The sequence below is a fragment of the Microcaecilia unicolor genome, chromosome 6 (assembly GCF_901765095.1).
Source record: "Microcaecilia unicolor chromosome 6, aMicUni1.1, whole genome shotgun sequence".
NCBI lineage: Eukaryota > Metazoa > Chordata > Amphibia > Gymnophiona > Siphonopidae > Microcaecilia > Microcaecilia unicolor.
In genome coordinates, this window is record NC_044036.1 from 232,720,773 (window position 1) to 232,739,656 (window position 18,884).

At 42.8% G+C, this 18,884-nt stretch overlaps 1 protein-coding gene across 1 annotated transcript in view; it reads left to right on the forward strand.

The window, feature by feature from the left end:
• PNPLA7 (patatin like phospholipase domain containing 7) overlaps positions 1-18,884 on the forward strand; it is a 2,530,065-nt gene that overhangs the window by 1,899,721 nt on the left and 611,460 nt on the right. Inside the window, exon 27 of the mRNA XM_030206608.1 lies at positions 15,516-15,634. Within this exon, the coding sequence (XP_030062468.1) occupies positions 15,516-15,634 (119 nt within the window). The remainder of the gene's footprint in view (positions 1-15,515; positions 15,635-18,884) is intronic.

Consider the following 18,884-nt stretch of genomic DNA (forward strand, 5'->3'; position numbering starts at 1 on the left):
ACTATAATGAAAATAAAATGATCTTTTCTACCTTTGTTGTCTGGTGACTTTTTCTGATCATGCTGGTCCAGTATCTGATTCTGCTGCTATCTGTCCTCAGTGCAGGTCAGAAGCCTTCACTTGACCCTACTTGTCCCTCTAATTACCGACCCATCTCCCTCCTTCCTTTTCTCTCCAAATTACTTGAGCGTGCTGTTCACCGCCGCTGCCTTGATTTTCTCTCCTCACATGCTATTCTTGACCCGTTACAATCTGGTTTTCGCCCTCTCCACTCAACCGAAACTGCGCTTACTAAAGTCTCCAATGACCTATTACTGGCTAAATCCAGAGGTCAATATTCCATCCTCATTCTTCTTGATCTTTCCGCTGCTTTTGACACTGTCGATCACAGCATACTTCTCGATACCCTGTCTTCACTTGGATTCCAGGGCTCTGTCCTTTCCTGGTTCTCTTCCTACCTCTCCCTCCGCACCTTTAGTGTTCACTCTGGTGGATCCTCTTCTACTTCTATCCCTCTGCCTGTCGGCATACCTCAGGGTTCTGTTCTTGGTCCCCTCCTCTTTTCTATCTACACTTCTTCCCTTGGTTCATTAATCTCATCCCATGGCTTTTCCTACCATCTCTATGCTGATGATTCCCAAATCTACCTTTCTACCCCTGATATCTCACCTTGCATCCAAACCAAAGTTTCAGCGTGCTTGTCTGACATTGCTGCCTGGATGTCTCAACGCCACCTGAAATTAAATATGACCAAAACCGAGCTTCTCATTTTCCCCCCCAAACCCACCTCCCCGCTCCCCCCGTTTTCTATTTCTGTTGATGGCTCTCTCATTCTCCCTGTCTCCTCAGCTCGAAACCTTGGGATCATCTTTGACTCTTCTCTCTCCTTCTCTGCTCATATCCAGCAGACCGCCAAGACCTGTCGTTTCTTTCTTTACAACATCCGTAAAATCCGCCCCTTTCTTTCCGAGCACTCTACCAAAACCCTCATCCACACCCTTGTCACCTCTCGTCTAGACTACTGCAATCTGCTTCTTGCTGGCCTCCCACTTAATCATCTCTCCCCTCTCCAGTCGGTTCAAAACTCTGCTGCCCGTCTCGTCTTCCGCCAGGGTCGCTTTACTCATACTACCCCTCTCCTCAAGACCCTTCACTGGCTCCCTATCCGTTTTCGCATCCTGTTCAAACTTCTTCTACTAACCTATAAATGTACTCACTCTGCTGCTCCCCAGTATCTCTCCACACTCGTCCTTCCCTACACCCCTTCCCGTGCACTCCGCTCCATGGATAAATCCTTCTTATCTGTTCCCTTCTCCACTACTGCCAACTCCAGACTTCGCGCCTTCTGTCTCGCTGCACCCTACGCCTGGAATAAACTTCCTGAGCCCCTACATCTTGCCCCATCCTTGGCCACCTTTAAATCTAGACTGAAAGCCCACCTCTTTAACATTGCTTTTGACTCGTAACCACTCGCCTCCACCTACCCTCCTCTCTTCCTTCCCGTTCACATTAATTGATTTGATTTGCTTACTTTATTTATTTTTTGTCTATTAGATTGTAAGCTCTTTGAGCAGGGACTGTCTTTCTTCTATGTTTGTGCAGCGCTGCGTATGCCTTGTAGCGCTATAGAAATGCTAAATAGTAGTAGTAGTAGTAGTCACTTCCCTTCCCTCTCAGCGCCCTGGCTTCCTCTGATGTAATTTCCTTTCCACAAGGACAGGAGGCTGAGAGGGAAGGGAAGTGATGAGGCGAGCCTGCCTGCTGCTTTCACTGCCGGTTTGCCACTGCAGCTTTGGGTAAAAAGTAGAAGATTTCAACGCAGGGGGCATGAATGGAAAGTCGGGGAGCTGAGGGGCGGGCAGGTGGAGCTGGGGTTGGATTGATTTCGGGGGCAGGTGGAGGCTGGGGTGAATCACTGGACATGGAAGGGAGGGGGAGGATAGGGGGAAAAGGAGAATCGCTGGACATGGAGGGGAGGGCAGAGGAGAATCGCTGGACATGGAGGGGAGGGAAGGATAGGGGCAAAGGAGAATCGCTGGACATGGATGGGAGGAGAGGGCTCCCTTCAACTGCTCGCCCTAACCGAAACCTGGATCTCCTCGGAAGACTCGGCCTCAGTCGCGGCCCTCTGCCATGGAGGTTATCTCTTCTCCCACACTCCCCGCACAGTTGGCCGCGGTGGAGGCGTTGGGCTACTACTCTCGCCCTCCTGTAGTTTCCACCCCCTCCCCCTACCGCAGTCTCACTGCTTCTCATCCTTTGAAGCCCACTCCATCCAGCTATTCCACCCGCTGCCACTCAGAGTCGCAGTCATCTACCGCCCCCCTGAAAAATCCTTCTCTTCCTTCCTCACCGACTTTGATGCGTGGCTCTCTGTCTTTCTTGAACCCTCATCTCCGTCCCTCATTCTCGGAGACTTTAACATTCACGTTGATGTCCCATCCGACCCTAACGCTTCTAAGTTCCTCACCCTAACATCCTCCTACAACCTCCAGCTGTCCTCCACCACCCACACTCACCGTGACGGCCATTGTCTTGACCTAGTCCTCTCCTCCGGCTCACCCTCCAATTTCCACGCTTCTCCTCTCCCTCTCTCCGATCATCACCTGATCACGTTCACACTTCTTCACCTCCCCCCCTCCGCCCCGTCCAACTTTAACTACCACCTCCAGGAATCTCCAGGCTATTGACCCCCCCCCCCCCTCTCTATCCTCTAGTATCTCTAACCTCCTCCCCTCCATCATGTCTTCCGAGACGGCAGACAAAGCGGTCTCCGCCTACAATGCAGCTCTCTCCTCTGCTTTGGACACCCTCGCTCCATCCACCTCCCGTCTCACAAAGCGTTCTAGTCCCCAGCCTTGGCTGACCCCTTGCATCCACTACCTTCGCTCCTGCACCCGATCCGCTGAACGCCTTTGGAGGAAATCTCGTACCCATTCAGATTTCCTTCACTACAAATTCATGCTATCCTCTTTCCATTCCTCCCTATTCCTTGCAAAACAGGACTATTACACCCAATTGACCAATTCTCTCAGCTCCAACCCTCGTTGTCTCTTCACCACCCTTAACTCCCTCCTCAAAGTGCCCCCCGCTCCAACTCCCCCCTCACTCTCTCCTCAATCACTGGCTGATACTTCTGCAACAAGGTACAAAAAATCAACCTTGAGTTCACTACCAAGTCACCTCCTCCTCAGCCTGTAGCCCTATCCAACAACCAACCAACCATTGCCTCTTTCTCCTCCTTTCCTGAGATCACCGAGGATGAAACCTCCCGCCTTCTTTCCTCCTCGAAATGCACCACCTGTTCCTCCGATCCCATCCCCACCAACCTACTTAACACCATCTCCCATACTGTCACCCCCCCCCCCCATCTGTCACATCCTTAACCTTTCTCTCTCCACTGCAACTGTCCCTGACAATTTCAAGCACGCCGTAGTCACACCTCTCCTAAAAAAACCATCACTTGACCCTACCTGCCCCTCCAATTACCGCCCCATCTCTCTCCTCCCCTTCCTCTCCAGAATACTTGAACGCGCCGTTCACAGTCGCTGCCTTGATTTTCTCTCCTCTCATGCCATCCTAGATCCACTTCAATCCGGCTTTCGTCCTCTACACTCGACAGAGACAGCACTCTCTAAAGTCTGCAATGACCTGCTCCTCGCCAAATCCAGAGGCCACTATTCCATCCTCATCCTCCTCGATCTATCTGCTGCGTTTGACACTGTCAATCATGATCTACTTCTTGCCACATTGTCTTCTTTTGGGTTCCAGGGCTCTGTACTCTCCTGGTTCTCCTTTTATCTCTCCCACCGCACCTTCAGAGTACACTCCCATGGATCTTCCTCCACTCCCATCCCACTATCTGTTGGAGTTCCCCAGGGATCTGTCCTTGGACCCCTTCTCTTCTCAATCTACACCTCCTCCCTAGGCTCACTGATCTCATCTCATGGTTTTCAGTATCATCTTTATGCTGATGACACCCAGCTATATCTCTCCACACCAGACATCACCGCGGAGACCCAGGCCAAGGTATCGGCCTGCTTATCCGACATTGCTGCCTGGATGTCCAACCGCCACCTGAAGCTGAACATGTCCAAAACCGAGCTCCTCGTCTTTCCACCTAAACCCACCTCTCCTCTTCCTCCACTGTCCATCTCAGTTGATAACACCCTCATCCTCCCCGTCCCATCTGCACGCAACCTCGGAGTCATCTTCGACTCCTCCCTCTCCTTCTCTGCGCATATCCAGCAGACTGCCAAGACCTGTCGCTTCTTCCTCTTCAACATCAACAAAATTCGCCCTTTCCTATCTGAGCACACCACACGAACTCTCGTCCACGCTCTCATTACCTCTTGCCTTGACTACTGCAACTTACTTCTCACCGGCCTCCCACTTAGCCATCTATCCCCCCTTCAATCCATTCAGAACACTGCCGCACGTCTAATATTCTGCCAGAACCGATATACTCACATCACCCCTCTCCTCAAGTCACTTCACTGGCTTCCGATCAGATACCGCATACAATTCAAGATTCTCCTCCTTACCTACAAATGCACCCGGTCTGCGGCTCCTCACTACCTCTCCTCCCTCATCTCCCCCTATGTTCCCACCCGTAACCTCTGCTCACAGAACAAATCCCTCCTCTCAGTTCCCTTCTCCACCACTGCCAACTCCAGGCTCCGCTCATTCTGCCTTGTCTCACCCTTTGCATGGAACAATCTTCCTCAACCCCTACGCCAAGCCCCCTCCCTACCCATTTTCAAATCTCTGCTTAAAACTCACCTCCTCAATGCTGCTTTCGGCACCTAACCTTTGTGAATTATAGTATTCCTATCAGACAGACTCTATACTCTATACTTGTTTTAGATTGTACACCTGTCTTTTAGATTGTCTTTTAGATTGTAAGTTCCTAGAGCAGGGACTGTCCTATGTTAAATTGTACAGCGCTGCGTAACCCTGGTAGCGCTTTAGAAATGTCAAGTAGTAGTAGTAGTAGAGAGAGGAGAATCGCTGGACATGGATGGGAGGGGAGGGGAGAGAGGAGAATCGCTGGACATGGATGAGAGGGAAGGATAGGAGCAAAGGAGAATTGCTGGACATGGATGGGAGGGGAGAGGAGAGTTGCTGGACATGGATGGATAGAGGGGTGGGCAGGAGAAATGCTGGACATGGATGGAGGAGAGGGAAGACAGGAAGGAGATGCACATGGAAGGGAGGGAAGAGAGGAGAAATGCAGTACATGGATGGAGTGGAGGGAAGACAGAGGAGGAGATGCACATGGATTTAGGGGAGACGAGAAATTCTGGACACAGATGGAGGGGAGAGAGTTGAAATGCTGGACATGGATGGAGGGGAAGGAAGAGAGAGGAATTGAAATGAACATGGATGGAGAGGGAAGAGAGAAGTGAGATGAACATGGATGGAGGGGAGGAGAGAGGAGAAATGCTGAACTTGGATGGATGAGAGGGAAGAGAAAGGAAGGCGATACATATGGATGGAGGGGAGGGAAGAATAGGAAGGAGATGCATACTGACAGAGATGAGGGTCAGGGAAAAGAGGAGAAAAAGTGCACATGGATGGAGAAAATAGGCAAAAATTGGATCCACTCTATACCTCCTCCAGTCAAGTCTGTGGAGGACCCAGCTTTTACCTATGGATGTAGAGCAAGAGATGAAGAAGAAAGGAGGAAAGTAAAGAAATAAATGGAAAGGAGGTCCTGGAAATGGAGTTAAGGAAACAGAGAGCAGCAGAATCAGAGACTGGGACCAACATGATCAGAAAAACAGTCACCAGATAACAAAGGTAGAAAAATCATTTTATTTTCATTTTAGTGTTTGGAATCTGTCCAATTTGAGAATTTACATCTGCTGTCTTTTCTTGCACTGGGTATACTGGAGCTGTAACAGCTTACAGAAATTTATAATGAAAAAAATCACGTTACTTTTTTCTCCTATACTGTTATAGTATTTTCAATGATACCTGTTTATATGTGCCATGGCTGGTATAAGGGGTGTGGCTACCATATGGGCAGAGCCATATATGGTAACCCCACCCATAATGAGTAACGATACCTTTTTTTCCTACAAAAAAAAGCACTGGGTAAGGTAAAATTCCTTGATGAAATCAAGGACTGCTTTATGGAGCAGCTGGTACAGGAGCCAACAAGAGAAGGAAAAATTCTAGACCTAGTCCTTAGTGGAGCACATGATCTGGTGCAGGAGATAATGGTGCTGGGGCTCCGTGATAAGAGTGATCATAATATGATCAGATGTGTTATCTGCTTTGGAGTAAGTTCACACAGAAATTCCAATATGTTAGCATTTAACTTTCAAAAAGGAGACTATGATAAAATGAGAAGAACGGTGAAAAGAAAACTTAGAGGCGCAGCTGCAAAGGTCAAACATTTACATCAGGCATGGATGCTGTTCAAAAATGCCATCCTGGAAGCCCAGGCCAGTTATATTTCATGTATTAAAAAAGAAGGAAGGAAAGCCAAGTGACAGCCTGCATGATTAAAAAGTGAGGTGAAGGAAACTATTAGAGTTAAAAGAAAAGCCTTCAGAAAATGGAAGAAGGATCCAACTCAAAATAATAAGAAACATCATAAGGAATGGCAAGTCAAATGCAAAGTGCTGATAAGGAAGGCAAAGAGGGACTTTGAAAAAAAAATTACACTGTAGGCAAAATCACATAGTAAAATTTTTTTAATATATTTTAAAAGGAAGAAGCCGGCAAAACAATCAGTTGGACTGCTAGATGACCAAGGAGTAAAAGGCACGCAGGGAAGACAAAGCAATAGCGAACAGATTAAATTAATTCTTTGCTTTGGTCTTAACTGAGGAAGATTTAGAAGAGATACCAGTATCAGAAATGGTATACAAAGCTGGTGTGTCAGAGAAACTGAATGAAATCTCTATAAACCTGGAGGATGTAATGGCGCAATTTGACAAATTGAAGAGTAGAAATCACCTGGACCAGATGGTATTCATCCCAATGTACTGATAGAATTGAAAAATGAACTTGCAGAACTATTTAGTAATATGTAATTTATCTTTAAAATTAAGCATGTTACCAGAAATTGGAGGGTGGTTAATGTAACACTGATTTTTTTAAAAGGTTCCAGAGGTGATCCTGGAAATTATAGACTGATGAGCCTGACGTCAGTGCCAGGCAAAAAGGTAGAGACTATTATAGCGATTAAAATTACAGAGCACATGCAGAAGCATGGATTAATGAGACAAAGCCAACATGGATTTAGTGAGGGGAAATTTTGCCTCACCAATCTATTACATTTTTTTGAAGGGGTGAACAAACGTGGATAAAGGTGAGCCAGTAGATTTTGTATATCTGGATTTTCAAAAAGGCATTTGACAAAGTACTGCATGAAAGACTCCAGAGGAAACTGGAGAGTTATGGGATAGGAGGTAGTGTTCTATTGTGGATTAAAACTGGTTAAAGGGTAAAAAACAGGGTTAAATGGTCAGTATTCTCAATGAAGAAGGGTAGATAGTGGGGTTCTCCAGGGGTCTGTGCTAGGACCGCTGCTTTTTAACATATTTATAATTATCTACAGATGGAAGTAACTAGTGAGGTAATTAAATTTGCTGATGACACAAAATTGTTAAATCGCAAGAGGATTGTGAAAAATTAGAAGAGGACCTTACAAAACTGGGAGACTAGGCATCCAAATGGCAGATGAAATTTAATGTGAGCAAGTGTAAAGTGATACATGTGGGAAAGAGGAACCTGAACTATAGCTACGTAATGCAAGGTTCCACATTAGGAGTCACCAACCGGGAAAGGGATCTAGGTGTCATTGTTGATGATACGTTGGAACCCTCTGCTCAGTGTGCAGCAGTGGCTAAGGAAGCAAATAGAGTGTTAGGTATTATTAGGAAAGGAATGGAAAACATAAATGTAGATGTGCCTTTGTATCACTCCATGGTGCGACCCCCACCTTTTTTTATTTATTTATTATTTATTCATTTTCATTAAATAACAAGCTATTACACTTGACAGGAAGTTCAGAAAAAGAAAATATTACAATAACACCAGTTTAGAAGTAAACATTAATAATTTCTTCTTTAGACCACTAACTCAAGGGGGGAGCGTAAGGAAAAAGAAGACTTCTTAAATCAATAATATCTGCCCCAGAGGAAATATGCTTAACACACTTTCCCGGTCCCAAATCATATTATACCATCATAGTGGGAAATGACGTTAACCAACTTTCTTTACAATTATAAATTCTTTCAATTGTTCTGGTTGAAAAAAGATATATTTTAAACCAGTATATTTAATGACACATTTACACGGGTAGTTCAAATAAAAGGAGGCTCCCAGTTTTAACACTTCAGGTCTCATAGAAAAAGTTTCCTCCTTTCTTGTGTTTGCTTGGTTATATCTGGGTACATCCATACCTTTTTCCCCCGGAACAAAACATGCATCTTTTTAAAGTACATACGTTTTACTGCGTCTAGGTCTTGTTGAAAAACAAAAGACACTATTAAAGTCGTTCTTGCAGAATCAGCTGTTAGAGATGTTTCTAATATCTCAGATATATTTAATTGTTCCTCTGGTACCTCTGATGGTAAGGCTTGAAGGGTATCATCCACTGATTTTTTTGTATGTATATAATATATTTTATTCAATGGAGGAAAAGAGACTGGGGTCAAATTTAATACTTCTAAAAGATATGTTTTAAAGGCTTCCTGTGGATTGATTCCAAACTCCTGAGGAAAATTCAAAAAACGTAAGTTCAACCTACGGTTGTAGTTTTCTATTTGTTCAAGTCGACGGTGGATTATACTATTGTCCTTGATTACCGAGGCTGATACTCCTTGCAACTGAGAGATATCATCTTTAACAGCATTGAATTGCTCAGCAGTTTCTTGCTTAGAAGTATTTAAGGAAAGTTTTAAATTTTCAACAGTACCTACTAAGGTTGCAATCTCTTGTGCTGTTCTGGCTGTCATCAATTCCACTCTCTGGAGAGCGTCCCAAATGCTCTCCAGAGTCACTGCTGTCGATCGATTTTTCTGAGCTCCTGGCTCAGCCAGGGTTTTTTCCATCTCCTGGCCTCCTGAATGGCTCGCCTCTCGAGTTCCTCGATTGTCGACCGATACTCCTTCCACTTCTGGGTCGGGCAGGTCTCGCCTGGAGAGGCGACCATCGGGCAGCAGCGGTGGATGATGATCTGGAGGGGAGAGTGATACATCCGGAGGGGAGAGTGATACATCCCACCTTTAATATTGTGTGTAATTGTGGTCACTGCATCCAGAGAATGACACGGGGATGGGGATCCACAGTAACCACGGGGACGGGGCAGGGACGGATCCTACAGGGATGGGGACAGAACCCATGAGGATGGGGGACACACTTTGTCCCTGTGTTACTTTCTGTTTTAAAGCCTGTAAATGAATTGGACTATTTATGTTTGATGCAGATGACAATATTTTTAAAAACAAGCAAGCATGCTAGCCACAGCTAGCAAACTTTGCATGGGGGATCCTGTACATCCTGCTAACAGCATATCTTCTAAGAAGACATTGTAATAGAAGTGAATTTTAAAGACATTGCACTCGGGGTCTGTATTTTTGATTAGAAGTAATTCTGTTTAAAAATGATTGTTTAACTTTGTGTGAAAATAAGTTGGAATGTAGAAAAGGCACAGCTCTAATTAATTTGGTATGTGAAGGGAGAGGTGGAGCCTGTTTCAAGTTCAGACTGGCCACCTGGACTGAGAAACATGTGACCACATTCCCACAGTATGGCTTTTTTACCTAAACAGAGAAATTCTCAAGCATTCTGTAATTTTCCTTAGCTCTGAACATGAGTTCTAAGCCTAATAAAAAAGGGAGTTTCTGTCAGTAAAATTGTGAGCTCGTCTGTGAGTAACGTACGAACTGCATAGCAAACCATATTTCCTGGTCAAAAACTCCTGGCTTTTGCTATGAACAGCCTCCCCCCCCCCCCCCCCCCCCCCCAGCTGATAAGAGCCTGGATGATGTAGTGATCAGTGATGGACATATGTATATTATAGTGTATTATTGCTTCTTTTCCTGGTCTAGAACTTCTAGCATTGCTTGGATGTAGGGACCAGTGATGCAATGATTGTTTATAGGCATTGTTTCTTTTCAGTTATATAGCTTAATCATTCTATATATCTTAATCATTGTGTATTTTAGAACCTCTAATTAAAAAGTCTCATTTACCTAATACGAATCCAAAAGAATACACAGTAATTACTGAGTAGTCTGTGTCAGTAAAGCAGGCTGTAAAACCAGGTCAGAATAGACATCTTCTATTGCAGGAAGGACTGTGGAAGACAGGAGAGCTAGACTGAAACCTGAGATTGTTGATGACTTCTTATTCATCCACAGATTAAAAAATCTCCCCTCTAGGGCACACAGAACAGATTGTATTTTGTACCCCTGGACAATTAACAGGGTGGATTAGGATTCCTTGGGGTAGTAGAAGTCAGCTATTGTTGGGGTTGAAAGGGTAGAGGGTGTTGGTGTTGGTGGGAGGGTTATTATAGCTGCTAGTTGTTGTTGTTGTTTTCTATTTGTAGTTTATACCCAACAGTTGCACAGCATATTGTTCCTTTTTGATACTGTAATACAAAGATTTAAATATAAAATCATGTGTTTGAGGTTTCTGCAGATAAAAACAGAGCCCATGGAGATGGGATGGGGACAGAACCTGCGGGGACAGGGTAGGAATGGAGACAGGGCTTGCAGGGACAGGATGGAGACAGGGCCTGCAGGGACGGGATGGAGACAGGGCCTGCGGGAACGGGGTAGGGATGGGGACAAATTTTGTCCCCGTGTCATTCTCTAACCGCATCTCAAAAAAGATACAGTGGAATTAGGAAAGGTACAGAGAAGTACAACGAAAATGATAAAGGGGATGGGACGACTTCCCTATGAGGAAAGGCTAAAGCAGCTAGGGCTCTTCATCTTGGAGAAAAGACAACTGATGGGAGATATGATAGAGCTCTATAAGATAATGAGTGGAGTGGAACGGGTAGACTTGAATTGCTTGTTTACTCTTTCCAAAAATACTAGGACTAGGGAGCACACAATAAAGCTACAAAGTAGTAAATTTAAAACAAATTGGAGAAAATATTTCTTCATGCAATGTATAATTAAACTCTGGAATTCGTTGCCAGAGAATGCGGTAAAAGCAGTTAGCAGGATTTTAAAAAGGTTTGGATAGCTTACTAAAAGAAAAATCCATAAGCCATTATTAACATGGACTTGGGGAAAATATACTGCTTATTTCTAGTATAAGCATTATAAAATGTATTGTACTGTTTTGGGATCTTGCCAGGTACTTGTAATGTGGATTGGCCACTGTTGGAAACAGGATGCTGGACTTGATGGACCTTCGGTCTGTCCCAGTATGGCAATACTTATGTTCTTATGAATCTCTGTTTTGCACTTATTCTTTTTTTTTTTTTTTTTTAAATGGACCAAAAAACCACCTTGCTCGAAACAGTATTTTTGAAAAAACAGACTTTTTTTCTTTTGAAAATGACCTCCTGTCCTGTTCAGAATTTGGATGTTTTGTGGAAAACGTCCAAAGTCAGACTTAAGACGTCATATCGAAAATGCCCCTCCACATCTCTTACAGAATAGAAAGCCATGGAACTAGAACCTAATTGTACCAGAGATCCCAATAGAATCCAAAACCTGTAGAAGCAATATCAAAATCTACCAAGTCAAAAGCATTCAATAAATCAAACTGGAGGAGCAGTACTTTTTTCCCCTCACTAAGCCATAATCTAACTGTATCAAGTAATGCACCCATCACAGTCTTGTTACTAAAATTAGATCAAAACTCTGATAGAAAAATGGTGGATATTATGCTGTTCAAAAAATATGAAAATTGAACGGCAATAGTCCCTTCCATTAATTTCACAAACAGTATTTTAGCAATTGGCTTATAATTTGAGACCAACCCCATCGATTCCTTAGTACTTTTCAAAATTGGTGTAATAATTATATCTCAATTCTGATGAAACTCAGATTACTAATGGTGGACAGTAGTCCAAACTACAGTATGATCTAGCATAAAGGTTTTCAAGCACTCTCCCCTCCAGAGGGAGAAATTCAGACCAATCCCTATTTGTTGGAATTGCATCTTAATGGCATATAGTCTTCTAGAGCAAAGTCCTAAGTCCTTTTAATGAATGTTTACAAGACAACTTTGAACAAAAGTAATAAACTGATCAGCAGAAGGCATGCTCTTTTGAAGATAACCCAAACAGTTACCTGTATCTGTAAGATAATTTGCCAATCTAAACAGGACTTTCACATCAGTGATGACATCCCCGGTCAACTTTGAAAAATATGCCTTTCTCTTATTCTTCAGTGCTAGTTTGTAGGAATGTACTGCCGATCTCCATTCACCTCTTATCTCAGCTTATGTATCCTTACACCGTCTCTCCAAACAGACATTTGAATTCTAGTAATTCCTCATCAAACCATTTATCTGATAAACGGGATCATTTAAATCTACTACAGACCGGAGCTATATGATCCAATATTCCAATTCCTTCTGCCAATACTTTGCAAAATTCAATAAATTAACACAAGGTTCTAATAAATCGTAACCAGACCAAAACGCAACATTATCTATCCTCCCTCTAGTAAAATAAGCTTTCTTATTTCTAAGAATATTCTTCTGAAGTCCCCTGCAATTAAGAGTAAAACTGTATAAAAAATGGTCTGACCAAAGAGACTCCGTCATACCCCATCCGAAAGATACATATTCAGATTCTCATATGAGGAGGTTAAGAATGCAACCACATCGTGGATTACAAATCTGAAAAGACAATGATCCCAAAAAGGAGTTAAAATCTTTAACCACAGGAACTTCCAGTTCATCTAAATGGAGACTTGCATTATAATAATAATAAAATATATGAAGAATTAAGACAATAACGGGATACAAAATCATAAAAATCATCTTTAGCTCTTGTCCAGCTACGGGGGAATGTAAAATATCAAACAGGTCAATGTATCAGACAAAATATAATCTATACTGCCATTATCTCTAAATCAGGTTATAATAGTTGATCTAATATATCTAAAAAAATTGTTTCAAAAGAATAGCAGTCCCATCCCCATGCTTCCTACCCCTACATAAGACTTCCAGTTTATACCCAGGGGGGCCGACGGAAAGGACGATGTCCCAATTGAACATCTATATTACATGGTATTGCAGTAGCATAGTCAATTAAAACCCTCAGCCTCTGCCAGTCAAAATGAACCTTAACTCGGCGGGTGGTAGAGAACTGGCATAGAATAAATAGTAAAAATTGGTTCCCCCAGCTCCCCCTCACTAAAAAAATACGGTAACGGAATTCAAACATGCATGGGATAAACATAAAGGAATCCTGTTCAGAAGGAAGGGATCCTCAGGAGCTTAGCCTTGAATGGGTGGCAGAGACAGTTGGGAGGCGGGGCTAGTGCTGGGCAGACTTATACGGTCTGTGCCAGGGCTGGTGGTTGGGAGGCGGGGATAGTGCTGGATAGACTTATACGGTCTGTGCCAGAGCCGGTGGTGGGAGGCGGGGCTGGTGGTTGGGAGGCGGGGATAGTACTGGGCGGACTTATACGGTCTGTGCCCTGAAAAAGACAGGTACAAATCAAGGTAAGGTATACACAAAAAACTAGCACATATGAGTTTATCTTGTTGAGCAGACTGGATGGACCGTGCAGGTCTTTTTCTGCCGTCATCTACTATGTTACTATGTTACTATCAGGTATAACCAGTGCATTTAAACCCTCCCAGACAACACACATGAAAAACCTTAATCTTAATTCAATAACTAACTCTGCCACTGCTCAAGCCGCTGCACAAAGGTATGTGCCTTTGACTTACATCTTCAGCCGCACACCAAATGGCGGCACACCACTACAAGCCGTGGTTACATCTCCTGCGGCGTCTGATGTCAGGCGGGAAGGGGGGTTCAAGTTCCTATGCCCAAACCAAAGAATAGCGGATGTAAAAACAACAATCCTTGAATGTCAGGATATCTAAACACCTGCATGGTCCATTCAGTCTGCCCAATAACATATATTCCTAGTATATGATAAGATAACATATGCATACTTGATCTTGAGCTGTCCATGCCATTTTCAGGGCAGACCATAGAATTCTGACCAGCATTGACTTAACTGTTAATGAAGCCCGCTTCAGCCATAATTGGTACACAAGGCAATTTGTTCACTAATTGATGGAAGCTGAATTATAGTTGTGTAATTGCTCATTTTTAGTTAGTTGTTCAATTGACTGTGTTATCACAAGAGCATTATTATAATGCATTATTAATAGGGTTGCCCAATAAAATCTTAAGTAAGATGCAAGTGATACAGAATGTGGTGGCAAGACTGATTTTATTTTTTTGGGGGGAGAACATGATCATGTGACTCCTTTGATGCAGTTACATTAGTCGCCAGTAAAAGCAAGAATTTAATGTAAGATTCTTACATTGGTTTTTAAGGTTATTCATGGTTTAGGTCTGAGTTATCTTACTGATATGTTAATAGTCTACCATCCCTCTAGACCAGGGATTCTTGACCCAGTCCTCAGGACACACGCAGCCTGTCAGGTTTTCAGGGTGCCTACAGTGAATATGCATTAAATAGATTTGCATACAATGGAGGCAGTGCATGCAGATTTCTCATGCATATTCAGTGTAGTTATCTTGAAAACCAAACTGGCTGGGTGTGTCCCGAGGACTGGGTTGAGAACTCCTGCTCTAGACTGATGCATTCTTCTATGGTGATCAAACTGGTTGTTCCTTCAAAAAACGTCTTTCGTTTATCTACCACAAGTACAAAGACATTAGTAGGGGAAGGACCTGAACTGTGGAATTTATTGCCTTTGGAAATTAGAATGATTAATAACTATATGAATTTATGTGCATTCTAAAAACTTGGCTTTTTTGAAAATATTTGGGCTAATTCTCTTTTTTTCTATATTTAACGCTTTGAATCATTCTAGACTTTGTAATGTAACTTTTTTCTTAATATGATAGTATGCCTTGTAAATTTTTATGGATATGATGTTATGTAATGTTTTATTCTATTATATTCCACCTTGAGCTGGACTTAACATGCCCATTGTAAATTAAATTAAATCTCTGTTTTCTACAATTAACACACTGTAGTTCATATTACGTATGATGCGATACCACATTCAGATTGCATCATTAATTGTTTTGCTTAAAAAGCAAGTACCATTCAAACCATCATAGATTTATTCATAGATGTAGTCAAAGATGTATTTTAGTGATTTCCAGTTTAAACTGAGATCCCTTCCCTTTATAATTCACTTATCCTCTGTCATTTGCTAGTCAAGGCTCATATCTTTTGACCCAGTAGCATATCTTGAAAACTAGAGTCAAATCAGTTTTGAGCATCACTTTTGTTCTTAGAGACCCATAATTAGCAAAGTTTAGCTACATATAGTCATATTTTATACCGCTTGCTGTTTTACAGATTGAAATGTATGAACGTGTATGCCAGAAACAACTAGATCGACACTGTGATTTCTCTCGGCTAGCCCGTGTTTTAACTGGAAATGCCATTGCTTTGGTGCTTGGAGGTGGAGGAGCAAGGTGAGTTGGCAGTGCATGGGTGCCTCCACAGCTTAGAGTTTGAACATTCACATATAGGGGAGGATGAATAATGGAATTATTATAGTTTATAGTTTATTTCGATTTGCTAGACCCCTCTAGCTGCTAAAGCAGTACAGAGCAGTGTACAAACTAAAAAATTCAAACAGGAAAGGGACTCCAGTTAAAAATAGTAAAGGTCAACATTCACACCATACAGTTTAGCCATATAAGCAAGGAGAATAGTAAAGGATGGTCTGTAACTGATGAAGCTCATGCCATCTAATCAGTCTGACCCTCCACAAACCTGCATAAAAAGCCAGGCCTTCAGGTTGGTCTTGAAGGTTTTAAAGGAAGATTCACTATGAAGGAGAAGCAGGAGATCGTTCCATATATGTAGTGATAGAAGAAAGCATTGTGCCTAGTAGATTCATAGTGGGCAGTCTTGGAGCTGGGAAGAACAAGGTGATGGTGACTGAGAGAGCGAAGGGTGCGAGCAGGTAAGGGATGGTGGGGATTGCTAACTAGTTCAGAAGGCCAAAGCAAAGTGCCATTTAATATCCAAAAAAAAAAAAGCTGGCTAATTGCTTTATTTTAGCCATTTGTTATCATTTATAAAACACAATAAAAATATTGGAACTAAAAAAAAAAAGATAAAACATTTTGTCAAACGGAAATTTAGGATTTGCTCACAACCTTTTCAGTTGTAACTCAAGATGAGATACATTCAGGTACATTAGGTATTTTCCTGTCCCTGGAGGGCTCACAGTCTTGCAGTTTCCTTTAAATTCAGCCAGATTATGACAAATGCCTTATTAGGACAACATATTTTAACATATGTCAGAGACACAGCTGCTTTAACATTAGGATATAATAATAGTTTGCCTTGGTACCCATCTTTTTGCTTTTTCCATTTTTCTGAAAGTTTGGGAACCCAGATACAGCTTGAATCCAGATTATAAAGATCTGTTGCAAAATACAATTGAAATAAATCATGATGAAGCCAGTACTTGACTCTAACATCTCTGGAAACAGAGTAAATTGTAGTCTATGTGATATATACCATAGCTTTGCAAGACTGAAATTCATGTGAAATTTGAAGCTATGCCTGATGTCTGCTGTTGGTTTCCCAGCTAAAGCTGGAACTGTATTCTCTGAACTCAACCAAACCTCAACTGCACACTAATAGACCCAGTGTAGCCCCCTCTGACTCATCTCCAGCCCTGAAAGTTCTGTCACTGTATGCATCAACTCCTCCTAAGAAAATGAATGTGGTAACCCCTGCTGACGATGCTTGAATGGTGCCAAGTTTAGCAGTAAATATGGTACAGTGGCACCAAGAAGGGCATGGCTACCATTGAGTGAACCCAACAAAGAGCCCAGGGCTGTCCAGTGGAAGAGGTCGTCTGCTGCTGTCTGCTTTCCTTCCTATCTCCCTTTCTTGTCCCCACCCCATTAGTATCCAGTATCACTCTATCCCTTTCTCCACCCCTCCAACGCAGGCCCGGCATCTCTTTCTCTGCAACCTCCCTCCCCCTGCGGTCTTCCAAAGTCCAAAGGGTGGCCAGCAGAGGCAGCGATAAAACCAGGCTGCCTCCAGTGATCCCCAACAGTGCCTTTCCTCTGCCACATCTCACCTCCTCCTTGTGGGCAGGATGCAGCAACTCCTTCACATTTAATAATTTAGACTCTCCCCTGTATATATATGCTTTTGTGTGTGTGTATATATATATACACACACAGGGGAGAGTCTAAATTATTAAATATGAAGGAGTTGGTATTCAGTAGTCCAGGTCACTACCCAGGACCTGAGAGCTATATAATATGAGACTGCCAGTGTAGTCGGCTACTCATAATAGCTCTGTTACTATCATATATCTACTCCTAAAAATGTCTCTCTTCTGTAAAATTAAGTGTATTTATTATGTAAATGTGAATGTCTCGTCAGTATTATAATTGTATTCACCACTAATATTCATTAGCAAGACCCAAAGTCCAGAATGAACCTTAAAAGAAGGAAGGTCACTAATCCGCTTAATCATGATTGTTGGTGGTTGTACGACCAAGTATCCCGTTTCAGTGTTTCCTTCCTCAGAGTCAAACCCATATCCAATGGGAAGCTTCATGGCACACTTCCTATCCAGCCTATCTACTAGAAGTCTTTGGCAGCATCATACCACGTGCACGGAACAGTGCAGTAATGTTTTTATTGGTCCTTCTCACCATGCCAAAATTGACCCAGTTCTCGTGCTGTTTTTTTTATTTATAACTTTGACATACACAATCAAGTAACTTACTGGCAAAAGGGAAGAATAGAAACAGGTCCTGATTATTAATAAGGTAACTTAAATCAAATTTAGTACAAAAACATATCCAGCTGCAGTCCACAACGGAGATCCAATACCAACTACAGAGGTTACAAACCAAATACTATTTTAAAAAAATAGGAAAATAGACTGCAAAGAAGTTCAGACTCCACTAGCAAACACTTCAGGAGAGCCCCTGACAAGTCCCTGACAGCCAAAAATGAAATCAGATGCAAAGACGTTCAGACTCCACTAGCAAACACTTCAGGAGAGCCCCTGACAAGTCCCTGACAGCCAAAAATGAAATCAGATGCAAAGACGTTCAGACTCCACTAGCAAACACTTCAAGAGAGCCCCTGACTGGGCAACACTTCTGAACACCAGTCTGTGAATTAATTATCTACCATACCTCAAGTTACTGAGACTCTACAATTAACAGGTCTTAAGCAACTTAACAGTAAAAACCAAAGTAAAAAGCAAACATTCACTAAGGAGATGAAGACACCTTCAACAGGACAAGCATGCCTTTAAAAGAGCCTCTGCACTGGGTTGGATCACTAAACCCCACTAAAACCGAATCCAATACTGCTCTCAACAGCTGAAAGGCAAGAGGAAATAACACACAAGATCAGAACACCAGATTCCACACTAAAGAACAAAGATCTATCACGCACCCAACCACCAGAACACGGTCTTATTAGTAGCTCACAATCAGGGCCGGTCTTAGCAAGTGCGGGGCCCTATGCAGACCAATTTGGTGGGGCCCCATCCTATCCCCACCCCCACCATAGCCCTGCCCCACTGTAGCCCCGCCCCTGCCCTAGCTCCACCCCATTGATAAAATTATTCCATTTTTAGAACATTTTTTTATTTATGAAATTTCAAATAAAGACAAATGAAGCTAAACTTGTACAAAAAACTGATTGAAATAATAAGCACAATGCTAT